This window comes from Thermobia domestica, chromosome 6 (assembly GCF_964235325.1).
Source record: "Thermobia domestica chromosome 6, izTheDome1.hap1.1, whole genome shotgun sequence".
Lineage (NCBI taxonomy): Eukaryota > Metazoa > Arthropoda > Insecta > Zygentoma > Lepismatidae > Thermobia > Thermobia domestica.
The window spans coordinates 255741208-255757893 of record NC_137459.1 but is presented as its reverse complement, the minus strand read 5'-3'; the positions used below and the strand labels follow the sequence as shown (position 1 = coordinate 255757893).

At 35.6% G+C, this 16686-nt stretch overlaps 1 protein-coding gene across 1 annotated transcript in view; it reads right to left on the bottom strand.

Annotated features, from left to right (window-relative positions):
• The window catches only part of LOC145688480 (uncharacterized), a 40769-nt gene extending 24855 nt beyond the window's left edge, over nt 1-15914 (bottom strand). Inside the window, exon 1 of the mRNA XM_081762770.1 lies at nt 15567-15914. Coding sequence (XP_081618896.1) covers nt 15567-15876 — 310 coding nt within the window. The 5' untranslated portion in view covers nt 15877-15914. The remainder of the gene's footprint in view (nt 1-15566) is intronic.
• Nucleotides 15915-16686: the final 772 nt, after the last annotated feature.

The following is a 16686-nucleotide window of genomic DNA, read 5'->3' as shown; positions in this document are numbered from 1 at the left end:
CCAAGAAAGTGGCATTAAATCATGCAAGCTTACGGATTTTATGATCTTAATTTAGTGTTGTACACGTTTTCGACAAATTGCAACGATTTTTATGTTAAACAATTTCGGAAATGTGTTTTATAGTTGTTATTAGTAATAATTAGTAAGAATTCCACTGTTTCTCTTTTATTCGCTTTATCGCGAGTATTGCCGAATTTCGCAAAAAAAAAATCGCTATAATATAATCTAAATATCAATATGATTTCAGGCTCTGAAATGTTTGAAATTTTCTGAAACATATATGCATTTTTAAATGTTTCGCACATATCGGCTTAGGGAAAATGTTTCGTCTTTAGACACTGGAAGTTCTAGAATGTAATATACTAAACTATATCATAGCTACTGCTCTTTCTGAAGTCTATTTTTTTATATAAATAACTTTTTTCATGCGTTTGGGCCTGTACTGAAATGATTTTTTTTTTTTTTTTTGCAGCTATCCAGACGGTTCACACATTTCCACGGTGCAATGCCTGACCTCTGATTATTAAAAAATCCTACAAATATTGCATATCTACTAGCTTCAGATGTCAAATGGCGCTAATTTCAGTCAATACAACTCATTACTCTAAAATTTAATTCGCTAATATCATATCGTGCCAAAATGGAAAAGGAATATTTTCCAAATCACATAACGTTATTTTACTATTCGATGCTGTAGACCAGCCACTCCATACCTGGGAAGTGACATTCGACTTACAAGAAGTTGCCTAAACTCCAAGGACACTTTTTTTTTTTTGACAGAGCCCAAAAACTTCTGGAGACTGACGTGTGTGTTTATAAAATATATTCAAACGAAAATATTTGACAGAAGGGTGACTCGAAAAGGAAAGATAAAATGAGAAATTGTTGCTCGGTATTTCTTTCATTTGCCGTGGTACATACATTCTTCTTCCTTCCCTCTGCACCCTTCCCCTTTGCAAAATCTTAAATCAGGCGTCCGGCTCAGGTTTCAAATCCAGGACCATATATATTGCAAGGAGATATTCACATGTATTGTAGACAATAAAATAGGCGACAGTAAGGAAAAGGTTGAGAAAAGCTGTTGTAGAAAATTAACTTTTAAAATTAAAATTTTCCAAATGAACAGTTTCGTACATAATTTACTTAGTCTACCCCAATGGACTGGTTTTACTAACAGTTTTCAAAGTTTTCTAAATACAAATATAAATTGAAGGTTGTCGTAAAAAAAAAAGTGATCTAAAACAAATATAAATTGAAGGTTGTCGTAAAAAAAAAGTGATCTAACTTACACTTTTAGAGGATTCTGACATATGTGACTTCATATTAGTAAATTGCATATAAATGTGGAAAAATATTTTTTCAGGTAAGGTCAAACATAATTCTGGCGAGCTTTAGTTGTTGAAACTGTGTTGAATCATACCAAAAAACAAAGCAAATCATTGTGAGAATAGCAAGAATGCTTCATGTGAAGATCCAACAAAGAAAGATTTAACAGTCCGAACGAGCAATGGGTTAATCTGAGAATTTTTCCAAACGTATTTAATGAGTTCTTGATGTTCGTTTTATATTTCATGCAGAGCTCCTTTGTGAGTAAACGGTTAGCTTATACGCCTTTGGTGTGGGGGTCCGCGTCCGATTCCCTGCAGGAGCTCGTATGGTTCAAATTACACGTTAATCAGTAGAATCTGTCTCATTTAGCCTCGCTGCTGAAAGGGAGGTAAACTCAAAATCAACTCAACTATGTTTCATGCAAAGCGTTGAATTCTCTGTTCAAGATTAGTTTGAGTTGGTTAATATTCTGGTATCAATTTTATTTTGTAATTACTTATCACCAGTTCATGAGTAACCGTAGTACTTTGACAACATCAGTTTTGTTCAATTCCAGCTAATTCTCTCATTACTTTCACTTCTTTGAGTAACTTGTTTTCTCTGACCTGGTCACTGAAGCCCACTGTTGTGTCATACATCGGCAAGACGAACACGACTATTTCACATTTCGAAGCTTATGTAGTCAACACATAACTCTTTTACTTTTACTTCCCTAAGTTGTCGAATGTTTTCATATTAAAGTAGTTGGGTAAAACTCCGGAACGCATTGGAACGAATATAGAATTACATAAAGTTTTCTCTTGTAACATGATTCGAACCTGGGTCGACCAGTTGGTAGGCAGACGCCTTAGTCTCTACAGTATTGCATCTCTTTTCGTAAAGCAAAATATGTGTTTTCTTAGAGATACTATTGCTTACTACTCAAGCCTGTATTGAGTTCGTAGTTTTAGTCCAATCTATAACTCTCTCTCTCTCTCTCTCTCTCTCTCTCTCTCTCTCTCTCTCTCTCTCTCGAAGTTATGTTCGGGAACGGTAGGCTGATCTGTTTAATCAAAAATGTGTTTTATGGATGTGTCACCTATCAGTTCGGGATCTTTCCATTGCCACATTTCAGAATCTACTTTTAATGCAATGAATCAGGTAGCAACTCTTCTTGGGACTACTCTGGCGTCTTGATATGTTGTTGTACTTTCCAAAACTGTATTTCTTGATCTCCGTGACCCCAACCAACGCTGGCGACAAATATTTGTTAATTCAGAAACCTAACAAAACGCTGACTACCGCAGTAGGCCGCTTGTGCAAGAAGGCAAGGCTGGCAACTGTAGGATATTGCGTAGAAGAAACTCGTCTGTTGTTTATTGTGTTTTGTTTATTGACCGCAAAGCAAAAGTTGATTAATTAAAAAGCATTTGCTTTTCAATTGATTCCAAATGTTATTCGCATCTTGATGTGAAATATGATATATTAATGAGTATCTTTTTCTTAAATTCAACGATAATATTTGTCGAAAATTTTAATACTGTTTGACCATATTTTGCCTCAAGATGCGGAACAAATTGCCACGCATCACTCCGGATAAGCCGCATTTAAAGGGCTCTCTCATGTTCAAAGCTGGATGGCTATGGTCGCGTAGTCACTCAAAGTCACCCCAAAAAATATACTCTCAAATTTCCAGCACATGAGAGCTGGGTGGAGGAAATATTGACACTTGTAATTCCCTTAACAGATAGAGGATAATCTGCTTAAACAATATATAAAAAATATAATTGGATTTCGTAAGAAATTTGAAACAGTTAAATCGAAATGATATTCTTTATATAGTTCATTTTAATCTTCTTTCACAGCCCTCCCACGGGAGTTCATAGTTATAGTCGTCTTGCCTTTTTGACGACTTCCTCTGGTTATGGCCTTTAGAACTCAATTTCCTCTGCCATCTCCTTGGCAAAGGGTCTTCTATCATCAGACAAAAACTTAAATGACGACTGAGAGAGAGTGTTCACAGCCTCCCCTGGACCCGGCCAAGCGGCACATCTGAAAAAGAAATACGCAAAGATAAAAAAGTACTCACCTCTGCCTCCAGGTGCATGGACATCTAAAAGATCACAGCTCCAAGATCGGATTACGAATATCGGCTTTATTTAACACTAACATCACTAACACCAGTATTATACATCTTTTATGTACACAGACAAAACTAATATTTATAAAAACAAATCACCCAGATCGATCGATTGTCATATGTGAGCACTTTTTTTTTTAAGTTTCACAGTCACTGATACTTGACAGTTATCACTATTTGTAGTCTTGTTCACTTCGGGACAATCCCCTTTACTGTGGTGCTCTCCTACTGTCTTTTGGGCCTCTTTCCTTGAATTTGTACTCTAAGAGATGTCATTTTCTTCCGTCTAGACTGAGAGTTTGTTGACCTTTCATTCAGTTGAATTAATGCTTTAGCTTCTTTCCTCTATCAAGGTTTTCTTAAACAAAGTCCTTCTTGCCTCGATAGAGTATTAACTGGTTTAGAATGTTGTCCGTTAAGTTTGGTTCAGTTGTCGCCCTGTCCTACATGGATTAACAACGTTGAACAATCACAACTTAGATTCCGGTAACTGACTATTATGATGTCAACTATACACTCACAACATAATTCGTAAATGTTGTCGCTTTTACTGGATATTTCATTAACGAGTATCAAACAACCGTTTTTGTTTTTTTGTTTTTTTTTTTACTTTGGCTATAATCAATAAAAAGTAATGATTACTTCATTTTTCACTAATATCATAACTCACTGAAAACTAATACACTTGCAATTTTATTGAAATAATGACCGCACCTTGCTTAAACTGCTAGAGCGAACACAAACTGAGCATGACAACTGAGTAAAAAAAAAAAAAAGGCACGGTTCGCGGTGGCTACATGCCAACCAACTCTCCCTATGTTTCTTTATTTTGCTTCCGCAGGTTGTCTCTCAAGAGTTGTTGACTCTCCCTATGTTCATTTTTATGGAGGTTGTTGACATTTTCCCTTTGTGATTTGAGACGGCGTCATATGTACAAATTTTGTAAATAATTTAAAATTTACGTATTGTCATTCCATTTTCATTATTCACCCATAAACTTGGAATTTATTCTCACCCACCAGTATGTTCCTTTTTTCCCAAATTTTATTTTCATTATTTCAAATCATAGTCTTGACAGTTTGTTTATTTGTAGTAGATAGCTTAGATACAGTTAGGAAAAGCAGAAGCAGAAACTTTTTTGCCCCTGATGAGTACCGCCTCTGGTGGCCGAATTCTAAACTACGGCGGGTTGAGAAAGAATTTGTCTGCACTGTTATTAACATCATCAAAAATTGAATAAATTGAGATTAAACCTTTATATAGGTCAAACAATAACCCTAAATACAACATGATACATAATTGTTTTATTTTAAAAAAAAATGGAGCTGTCGTGCTTTCAAATGCTAGATAAACAAAGAAATCCGTCTTGGTAGTGAGTCGTCTGCTCGTTCCACCCTCCAGAGACACCACATGCCGTCATTCAGAAGAGGCTGAGAAAAATCTTATTTTGGCAGAATGGGAAGCATGTTGGAAACGAAATATCGATGCGGGGTCGCGTAAAACATTTTTCTTAACTGGTGTCGGATTTTCCAAGAACATTTTAATATTAAATATTACTCCTTAATAATATACACTTTAAATCTGGTACTCCTGACATAAACGCTATGTTTTCTTTTTTTCTGTCAGGCTCGCCTACCAGCCAAGCTTTACTTAACGGTTCTTCTCAGAAAGGTGAAAATGGAGGTCAGATTGAAAATCTAACACCTATTGTAACAAAAATGTAGCATCAAAGTGTGTACCCGCAAACAATATAGTTGAGTTTGGAAGTAACAATAGTTGCTGGTCAATGGTTCTAACTTCATTTAATTTCCCTTATTTATGTTCCGTATAGAAAATACGCTATAAACCTGCTTCCTTTTGGGCTTGTCCCCTAATTTAGGTTAGCAACTATGTTAGCTGAAAGCTTATTGAACTCTTGGGTTCTAGTATTTTCCCGGTTTGTGATGCGAAAGTTGAAATTTTGTAAAGAGGAGTATTTCTTAGATAGAAATGTTTTGGTTAACGTTTAGATTCTAATATGATACCTTTTCTGATTATGAATAGTTTCATGAATACATATTTATATATCTGAATTAATCCTAACACAATATAAATTATTATTTAATTTGGCTTTAAATTATATTAATATGTATATATAAATTACTATATTTACATTTTGATACGCAAATCACGTTGGTGGGGCTGGCAGCTTACAGAGTTCTGGCAACAATGTTGGGATGTGTTGTCTCTTCCCAGCCTGCACCCACATTACCGAAATCCTGGCGCCGCTTATGTTCCCGGTGGGAGCTTATGTGGCTCGGATCCCACATGATGCTGTGGATTGTTCCCAAATGCTGTTCGGAGGACTCAAATCAACACTATGAGCTCAATATAAGTTTTAACTGTTACCAACTGCACGAGTCGTATCTCTGTGCAGACTCACTCACGTGTATAGTTCCTCAAATAGTACCAAGAACCACAAAACGTTTTTCAAGGGGTCAAATAATGTAGATATATATTGTGTTTCACATCCTTCAACAGAGCTATTCTCACTTAATCTCCCCTTTTACCTTTCAATTCTAATTTGAGCTATCGATTTTGCATCCCTTACCTACATAATGCAATTATTAACGAATATTCGAACACACTGCAGCAATAGAAGTTTTAAACTGGCTGAAGTGAAAAATTCTATATGCAATCTGTGATTCTATTTGCACTCTATGGGGGAATGATTCTACATATTCAATATATTATTAAAATATTACATTATGTCTATTTCTTCAAGTTTTCCCTCTCTTTGGCCCCATTTGTTTGAAAAAATATACTAACGATTTCGCTGAAATTTTCCCAATTCTTTACGTAAAATAAGTTCAAACTGTTGTTTGCTATTGTTATTCGATTCTTGCATTTTCATTTTTCTCGACCCAGTCTATTGTGTAAGCATCGATATTTGCGTATACAATTTATTTAATCAGCATCACCGCCATAGCTATTCTGCCATTATTGTAAGGTCACTTGTCGCAACGGAGAAGCTTACATGTTCCACGGTCTTTAGCTAACTTATTATAGCCTCCTTCTCCCCCTCTGTTTCCTGCCACCATATATTCTAGCATGCTCCTCATGATGAAATTCTTTCTTAACAATGCTCCAACGAAATTATCTTCCTCTTTTCAATAATAGCTATTTTTTTTTCTAGCGCATCATCTCTTCACCTTCACATTCGTTTTCGGGTCAACCCAGATAATTTTATGTTTCTTTTGCACACCCAGAATTCGAAAGCTTCCAGTCGCTTATCATCACTTTTACGTAATGCCCATATTTCTGCCACATATGCATTTTAAGATTTTTTTTTATTATTATTATTCTCAACTCTTTATTCAAGGTCCCACAAAATAGAGTTTCCTTCCTCCTAAAGGCTTATTTCACCACTTATCCTTGTCTTTACTTCACGTTCGCACTTCATATCGGCACCACTAATACAACCAGATATCGAAAAATATTTTCTCCCCTTCTATTTCCATATTTGATAACGATTGCTTAGTTCCAATCACCAAAGTTTTTGTCTTTCTAACACTTATTTTCATGGCATACTCTCAACAGCTCTTCAAGTTTTCCAACATGATATTGATTTTATTTTCACATTCAGCATAGGCGTCATATTATCTGCAACTAGTATACGTCTAAACATTCCACCTCCTACCAAAATGACATCTTCATTAAGCAGGCTCGTTTTCACTTTACTTTCTAGATAGATATTAAGTAATGTGGGAGAGAGACAGCATCCTTGTCGAACTCTCCTTTGAATTGCACCCCCCTCTGCCATTTCCTCCCCTATTCTGACACTTACTTTTTGGTTCATATCTTGCAAATCTTCAATATTCCCATTCTAACCCAGCTTTTTTTTTAAAAAAAAACTTCCAACAACAAGTCCCAATTCTCACGGTCAAAAGCCTTTTCTAGATCAATGAATACATCATGCACCTCTTCCCATGTTTTTTTTTTTTTTTTAATAAATATTCCACTGATTACCCTTATTAATTCAATTGTTTCTCTTGTGTCATTACCTCTCCTGAATTCGAAATAGTCTTCCTCAACTTTTTAATTTGTTCTCCCATACACCCTTTTGTTCAGTACTCGAAGAAAATTTTTGCTGCATGCGATATGAGGCGAGTTCTATGATCTACACATCCATTTGTGTTTGATTTCATAACCATCGGTATTATGAGCACTTTCAGGAAGCGTTTTTGCCACTCTTTTCTTTAATACATTTCATTGCACAGTCGGAACAATTCTTTCAAGCCCTTGTGTCCCATATTCATAATAAAGTCAATTGATATATTATCTATCTATGTTGGTTTTCCATTCCTTATTCGGGTAGCTTTTTCAAACTCATTTCGAAGAATACTACACCCTTTATGATCCTCGTGTGCATTTTCTACATGAACATCTAAGTCACACGGTCTATCCCTACTCTTCTATAACCATAAACATTTTTTGTACATTACGGCAATAATTTGACGTTGAGAAATTATATCACATTAACATTAAGAAAACTTATCAGCAAGAAAATACTAATAGAAATACTCTTTTCTTGTAAATTATTTAATATCTTGTAAGCTGTTTCGGCATTAATTGGTTTAAACCTAATGTCTGCATTTCTACCAAATATATATTTTTATGTATATAAGATTTAGTAGGAAAATACAGAAACAGACAAAACAAACCCTTCTCTCAATGTGCAATAAGGCATGCTATGGCTTGCAGTAATCTAAAAAAAAATGCTACGTTAAGTTTGGAACTGTGAAGATTTTCATCATTATTTTTGGATCACCCTATATGTGTTGCACTGAGAGAGATAGAATGAAAATATTATAATTTAAAAATGGACAAAAAAATAATAACTACATTATTACTGTGTGAAAATCTCATTGAATACCTTAAAATATTGATTTAATATTTTATTAGATTTACTTCTTTTTTTTAAAAAAAAGAAAGAAAGAAAGATGTTAAAAAGAAGAGCTGTCCGTTAATAGCAGTTTCAAGGTTGTGACGTGTGACGTAATGGTGTTGTTATTTTGCGCGCGATTGCTTAGCTTACGTGGCTTCTGGCGTTAGGTACTCGGGTAGTTGCCGCGTCGAATCCCTTCTGGAGACTTGGAATGCAAAGGAAAGAAGAGTAGCTATGTTTGTAGCCTTACGTAACGGGGAAAGTCTTCCTTTTGAATGCGGGTTTCGTTGGAAGAAGGAATAGGAACGTCTTTCCAAGTGTTTAACATATTATTTTTCCTTCGCTGTCTTTTGCTTGAATAACAAGTATCGAAGTTTTCTTTCCAACCGTTGTAGAAGTAACCTACTAATTTGGGATTGAATTGTTTGTGTATTATAGAGGAAAGTAAGGCCGAACCAAGCACGACTGGTGACTGCATTTAATTTGTAAGTACGGAAATAGTTGTAGTGTTTAACCCTTTGGGGATCCCATGGTATAATTTGTACCATACGGGGTGTTTCATGGTACATTGCGTTATAACTCTCCTATTTGAGCTTTTTCGTCCGTTTTTTTTTTGTTCAAGTCCAGAGGCATTGTAGAAGACCTTACGTATGGTTTCACACCTTCCTGAGTCGAGACATAGGAGGTGATGACGTCATAATTCTAAAATATATATTTTCTTTTAATATTGCGGAGCCGGTCTATGTTCATTATTTTTTGCGGGCTTATTTTTGCACGTAGAAGATTGAAATTTTGCACAAACATTCAGTCCACCGAGTAGTATTTGCCAGATTTTTTTTCAGATTTCTGCGTTAAAACAGGGGGATCCAGAGGGGCAAAAAGTTGAAAATTTTTACCAAAAAATCCCTTTCTTCGCGATTTTCCCGCCTTAGATACACGATAGAGACAAGTGAATGGTACCGCCTGAAAGGCAATTCTATTTTAAAGAGAATGATGTGCGACACATGACCCTAGGGTAATTAGGGAAGTGTCAGGGAATTTTTATCAAAATATACTTCTGTATAGGGGAATTTTGGACATTTCCGGTATTATTTTTTGCGGGCTTATTTTTGCACCTAGAAGATTTAAACTGTGCAAAAACATTCAGTTTACCGGAGAGTATTTACCAGATTTTTTCGTACTTCTGTGTTAAAACAGGGGGTACAGAGGGGCTAAACTTTTAAAAAGGGAAATTTTAACAAAAAATCCCTTTCACGGGATTTTCTCGCCTTAGATACATGACGGAGACACGTGAGTCATACCGCCTGAAAGGCAGTTCTAAGCTGAAGAGAATGATGGGCGAAAAATGACCCTAGGGTAATTAGGGATGTCTCAGGAAAATTTTTACCTGAGATCATGGTGTTTTACGGTAATTTGGGGCATGATGGAAATTCCTGATAAAATTTCTCCCGCCCTTAGTATTCAAGATAGAAACTTGAAATTCAGCACACACATTTAGTATACCAAGTACTATTTATCAGATTGTTTTAGATGGCTACGTTCGCACAGGGCCGCTCCAGAGGGGCCCAAAGTGCGAGAAAAAATTTTCCTCCGGAAGTTTCCATTTGACATCATTTTTCCCGCTCCTGGTATACGGTATGAGCATGCAAGTGGTACTATTTAAAAGCCAGCTCGATTCTGAAGAGAATGAGGTATGAACCATGATCCTAGGATAAATAGTGACGATGCAGTAGCTGCTTGACTGAAAGTCTAGAAAAATAGCCCAAAAAGCCGGGTACCGGAAAGGGTTAATAGCACCCGATCCCTTATTTTACCTGGTTTAGTTAACGCAACTAATGGTCTTACCGATTAACAAAAGTAGTGGATAAAATTAGATTTTGATGCTAGTTATTTAATTTGTTTGGAAAGTAAACTGTATAAATTTATTTAAAAAAAAAGAAAAAAAAATAAACGTGATCCCGGTTTTGCAATTTATTCAGATAAAATCGAATATAGTCTTAGATTTTGAAGTTTAATGCTTAACTGTTTCTAGATTTTGTTATTTTCATTTAAATTAAGATTTGTTCTTGCTTTCACTATTTGCGTATTTGTTTAATTAGCTTTAGGATACAGATTGGATATCGATTTACAGTCGTGGTTATATACTGTTGAATTGACTTGGACAATTTTGATCTTTTTATTATGCCTTTATCGAGCAACCGTTGAAATTGCCAGAAATATTTGTCTTGATGTTAATTAAAGCCTGAAAAATTAGAAACTTCACTTATTATATTTATATAAATTTTGTTAACAAGTAAATTGGTTATACTTGTTTCTTCAAATTTCTAGTAATAATTGGTATGGAATTTATCTTGCTATTAAGTAAATATTGAAGCTTGTTTGTTACATTATTCTCGTCTTCAACGCTATTTACGTTTTTTTTTGTAATAAATTAAACAACCGAAATTTCTTTGCATTTCAATTCGACTGAATATATATGCCCATTATATTTAAATATTGATTTAAATTTGTGGAATAGGACTGGTAATTTTTTTTATTTAATTTTGTGTATTAGCATTCAGTTTTCTTCTGTCTGGAGATTTGAAGCCTTACTATTGGGGACATTAAACTTGATTGTTCCAGAACTAGAACCAAATCAAATAGTTACTTTATCTGGTCTTGATGTGTCTTTATGTTATTTGTTCTTAATCAAGACAGATGACAAGCAACTACACACTCTAGGTTCGTTACAGGCTGAGTAACATGAACACGTAGTAAAAAGGTAAAAAGTTAATTTTGAGTAGTTAGTATGATGCAACCAATACAGCTATAAGCCAAATTCTAAATCAGGCATTTACCTCTGGTCGAGCACCATTACAATTTCTTACCTTTCTATAAAATAGAGAATACGCGTAACACTTTAAAGATAATAAAAACTGTGATAATAATAACATTGTAAAATGAAGGTAATGTTATTTCGTTTATCATTAAATGTGCCAATTTTGATAACAAACTTGGGTACGTTTCAACACAAATTCAACAATAAAAGCTCACAGAAGTATATTTGACAGTACCGGAAGAGTAATGCACCTGTTTTATGCGAAATTCGCAATGAAGCAGCTTATGCCAGAACACCCTAAAATATAACTGAAGTCATTTGTACAACACCACTGAATCTAAATTTATATTTTCTTGTTAAGTATGAACATTTCTAGTAGAACACGTCCATTGAAGTACACTACATAATGTAAATGAGAATATGTTCGGCCATTTGCAATATTTTAATTTTGGAACGCAAGTGTCTACAACATTGAATAGCAAAAATTCCAGATAATTAAGAAAAACGTACTGAACATTTTACGCGAGACGACATTAGTGAATAAACTACCACAGTATGAGTAACAGCGATACCATTATTAAATTATGTGAAGCTTCCACAAACGTGGGTTCCTGTCACCACGACATGGCGCGTCCTCAGGTTGCGGATCGAGGAGAAGGCCTCTAGATATTGAGGTTAGCTGTGAATATACTGAATAAGCAGTCGCGGACAGCCGACTAGGAGTGGTCCTCCAGCTTGGGGGTTTGGGTAGGGCTAACAACCTCATCCTGTAAAAAAAAAAAGCACTTGTTGAGAAATATTCCCAAAAGCCTCGGACAAGGACTGATAACTTGGCACGACTTCAGCAAAAGAAAATGGACATGAGATTTGGAACATGGAATATTAGGAGTCTTTATAGGGCAGGCGCGTTAAAATCCGTAACGAGTGAGTTAGAGAAATACAGGATGGACAAAGGAGTTCAGGAAGTTAGGTGGGAAGGAAATGGATCTGAGAATTCCGGAAAGTTTACGTTCTTTTACGGAGAAGGAAATAAAAATCACCAGTTAGGAACAGGGTTTTTCGTTCATAAACGTATATTACCAGCAATTAAACGGGTTGAATTTGTCACTGACAGACTTTCTTTTATTACTCTTAAGGGACGGTGGTGTGATATTATTGTTTTAAATGTACATGCCCCAACCAAAGATAAGGATGACGATATAAAAGACCATTTTTACGAAGAAGTGGAACGGATATTTGACCAACTCCCGCGATATCATATGAAAATTCTATTAGGGGATTTTAATGCGAAGGCAGGTCGAGAGGATATTTTCAAACCGATTATAGGGAACGAAAGTCTGCATAAGGAAAGTAATGACAACGGTGTTAGACTCGTGAATTTTGCAACATCCAAAAACCTAATCGTGAAGAGTACAAAATTCCCACATCGCGACATTCATAAATACACTTGGACATCACCAGACGGGAAAACACATAATCAAATTGATCACGTTTTCGTAGATAGAAGAAGGCAATCTAGCATAATTGATGTCCGGTCGTTTAGAGGGGCTGATTGTGACACTGACCACTACCTGGTAGCAGCGATAATACGAGAGAGGTTATCATTGAATAAAGGTAATATTCATTGTCCGAAAACGGAGAGATTCAATTTAAAGAAATTAGAAGAGAGCCAAGTAAGAGAGAAATACCAGATTGAAGTCTCGAATAGATTCTCGGCTTTAGAAGATTCGGAGTGCACTAGTGTTGAGGATACCTGGATTGAAATTAGAGATAGCATTAAAATTTCAGCAAAAGAAAAATTGGGACATGCGGAAATACGTAGGAACAAACCATGGTTCGACCAGAATTGTATAAAACTAGCAGAGAAGAGAAAACAGGCAAAATTACGTTGGCTACAAAATCCGAATGAAATAACTACACAAAATTTCGCAGATATCAGGCGGGAAACTTCCAAAACTTTTGGAACAAAGAAACGCGATTTTCTGAAAGCTAAAATTAAGGAACTTGAAGATAATAGTAAAAATAAAAAACATCCGGGTCATGTATAAGGGAATCAACGAATTTATGCAAGGCTATCAACCTCGGGCTTATATATTAAAGAAATCTGACGGTACAGTTCTCACTGACAAGAATAGCATCTTAAATAGATGGAAAAATTTCTTTGACGATTTGCTTAACACGCAACCGAAAACTAGTGTGCGTGGAGAAAAGGAGATACACACCGCAGAACCGTATATTCCAGAACCCTACCGAATAGAAGTAGAAACTGTTATAAAGAAATTAAAGAAACACAAATCTCCGGGTGTAAATGAAATTCCGGATGAGTTAATTCTAGCTGGAGGCAAAAAAATTGTGGAGCAAGATACACAAACTCATTCTCCTTATCTGGAAAAAGGAAGAATTGCCACAAGAGTGGAAAGAATCAATCATTGTTTCAATTCACAAGAAAGGCGACAAAACTGACTGTAATAATTATCGAGGCATTTCTCTTCTGTCAACATCCTATAAAATCCTTTCAAATATTCTATTAGCAAGACTGACCCCATATGCAGATGAAATTATTGGAGAATATCAATGCGGATTTAGACGGAATCGATCAACTATCGACCAAATATTTACCATTCGCGAAATACTCGAAAAAAAGTGGGAATACAATACCCCGGTACATCAAATATTTATTGATATTAGAAAGGCGTACGACTCGGTTAGGAGAGAAACATTATACAACGTTCTTACAGAACTTGGAATACCGAGAAAGCTAATTAGATTAATTAAGATATGTTTCAATGAATCCCAAAGTAAAGTCTGGGTAGGAAAATTTTTGTCCACGAGCTTTCACGTCGAAAATAGCCTGAAACAAGGAGATGCGTTGTCGCCATTATTATTTAACTTTGCTGTGGAATACGCTATAAGGAAAATCAAAGATAGCAACCAGGGCCTAGAGTTGAACGGTATTCACCAAGTTATGGCATATGCTGATGATGTAAATTTAATAGGGGATGATAGGAGAACAATAGAAAGAAATGCAGAGATCTTATTAAACGCTTGCCTGGACATGGGTTTAGAAGTAAATGCAGATAAAACTAAATACATGAAAGTGCGTCGGGACCGGAATATAGCAAATTATGGATGCGTTAAAATATTAAATAATACTTTTTATAAAGTGGATAGTTTCAAATATATAGGATGAATATTAACAGAGGAAAATCATATTCCCGAAGAAATTAAATGTCGACTAAAAGCAGGGAATTCGTGTTACTATTCGCTTCAAAATCTCTTGTCGTCGCGAATTCTGTCGAGGAATTTGAAGCTTAAAATATGCAAAACGGTAATCATGCCTGTTGTTTTGTATGGCTGCGAAACATGGTCCCTTACTCTGACGGAAGAGCATAGACTGAAAGTATTTGAGAACAAAATCCTGAGACGAATATTCGGACCCAAGAAGAACGGGAATGGGGAATGGCGGAAACTTCATAACGAGGAACTACATAATTTATATGGTTCACCCAACATTGTTAGAATGGAAGCTAGAATGGAAGAAAGTAGAAACGCTTTCAAAATCTTGACTGGAAGACCAATCGGAAAACGACTATTAGGAAGACCTAAGCGCAGATGGGAGGACAATATTAAGATGGATCTCGCAGAGTTTGGAATACAAAGTAGAAACTGGATGCAGTTAGCTGAGGATAGAAGTCAGTATAGAGCTTTTGTGAACGCGGCATTGAACCTCCGGGTTCCATAGGCCATAGAGTTAGTTAGTTAGTTAGTTAGAAGCTTCCACAAAACTGAGCTACATTTTACAATTTCTTTCCCATAAAGATGCACATGTTGCACAGGCCCATGAAGACATTTTTGCTGTTTATGGGAAATGCACATTACAACAGTTCATAGAGAACGTAAGGAGTACTGCATAGTTCCATATAAATTATGAATAATTCAATATTGCAAATATCAATCAATGCGAAAAAGCATAAAGATTGCATCAGTGATAAAATAACAGAATCAACAAGGACTCGATTGTGATCTCTTAGATTTTCATCTAATCGTTTAAAACAATTGACTTTTGTTACGAAAAGAAGTCATCTAAGAGGTGCATTTTGTGTTAAAATATTATATTTCGGTATATTGAGTATAATAATTTAACTCTCAGCAGCTAACTAGGATAAATTGGGGTAATACTCGAAATATTCATATGTACGCTCCATATTCACGCTATTTTAACACATAAGTCTATCAGATTCATTTCTTTAAATTTATGCATCGTATAAAAACGAATAGTAATGGATATATTGTGTATATAAATATATATTTAACCTCCACATTGATTGGCAGAAAAGAACAAACTAAGTACGTGAGTTGTTAATTCAACTTACCTGCTCGTACATGAACGTCCAGAGATAAAATGCGTCCTGCAGTATTCGCCGCTGTGCATCGGTAAGTGGCAGCATGGACGTCAGGCCGGAAGGCTTCCCCACGGAAAGGCGGAAAATAAAGGCTCCCATTTTTTAAAACGTGACGCGATCCGACGACTGGAAGCACGGAAGAACCGTCACCAAGCCACCACTCGACCCTTGGTGTTGGTGATCCCTGGGCAGTACAATCTATTCTCGCACCCGTTGAATTAGAGAATGTGACAACTGATGGAGGCTCAATTGTAAAACGAGGCCCGCGAACTTCTGTCATGTATGCCAACCCTGAAAAAAAAAGAATTAGAATTGAAGAAGCCTACCGACAAGTGCATATAAAAAACATACAAAGTGGCATATTGTTGCAATGATATTGTCTATTCATAAACATACTACAAGGAAAATATTATACTGAAAATGAAGGGATATTACAGTATGCATACAGCCACTTCGTAAAAGCAAGTCATCTGGCAACAACAATAAAAGTGACATTATTTCTATTTGTAGCATTTGCATGAACAGGCCTACACACGTAGTTGCAAATCAACTTATTTAACGTAGATTGGACAAGGCCGTTATTATTTTCTGCTTCATTATGTGCACATTCATATACTGTACATTCGTAAGAATTTATCTTTACTATTTTCATTCTGTATGTATATATGAGTGGAAAGTAAAATTGACAAGAATAACGTTCTAAAGTTGTTTGCAACTTCTTACAGTCTATGCTTAAAACAAAAGCTTTATTAGCATAAAATGAAGGGTAGTATCAAGATAGTAGTGCATAGTGAATTGAATATGAAACACATCTAAAAGATAATAGCACTAAAGTTATCGTATGCAAGTACATAAATAAAACAACATAAAGATAGTAACGTTGGATAAATGGAAAACGTTGTGCGTTAACTAAATATATCTATGACGGATATTAAATGTTAAAATTTGCATCATTCGTTAGCTCCACATTAAAAAAGAAAGAAAGAAAAGAAAAAAAATGACTACATTTCTCGTGAGATCTGCGAAGTTAGTATCATACCGCCATAAGCTGGCAGGTAGACCCTGATAGATACATTCTAGTGCGAAATAC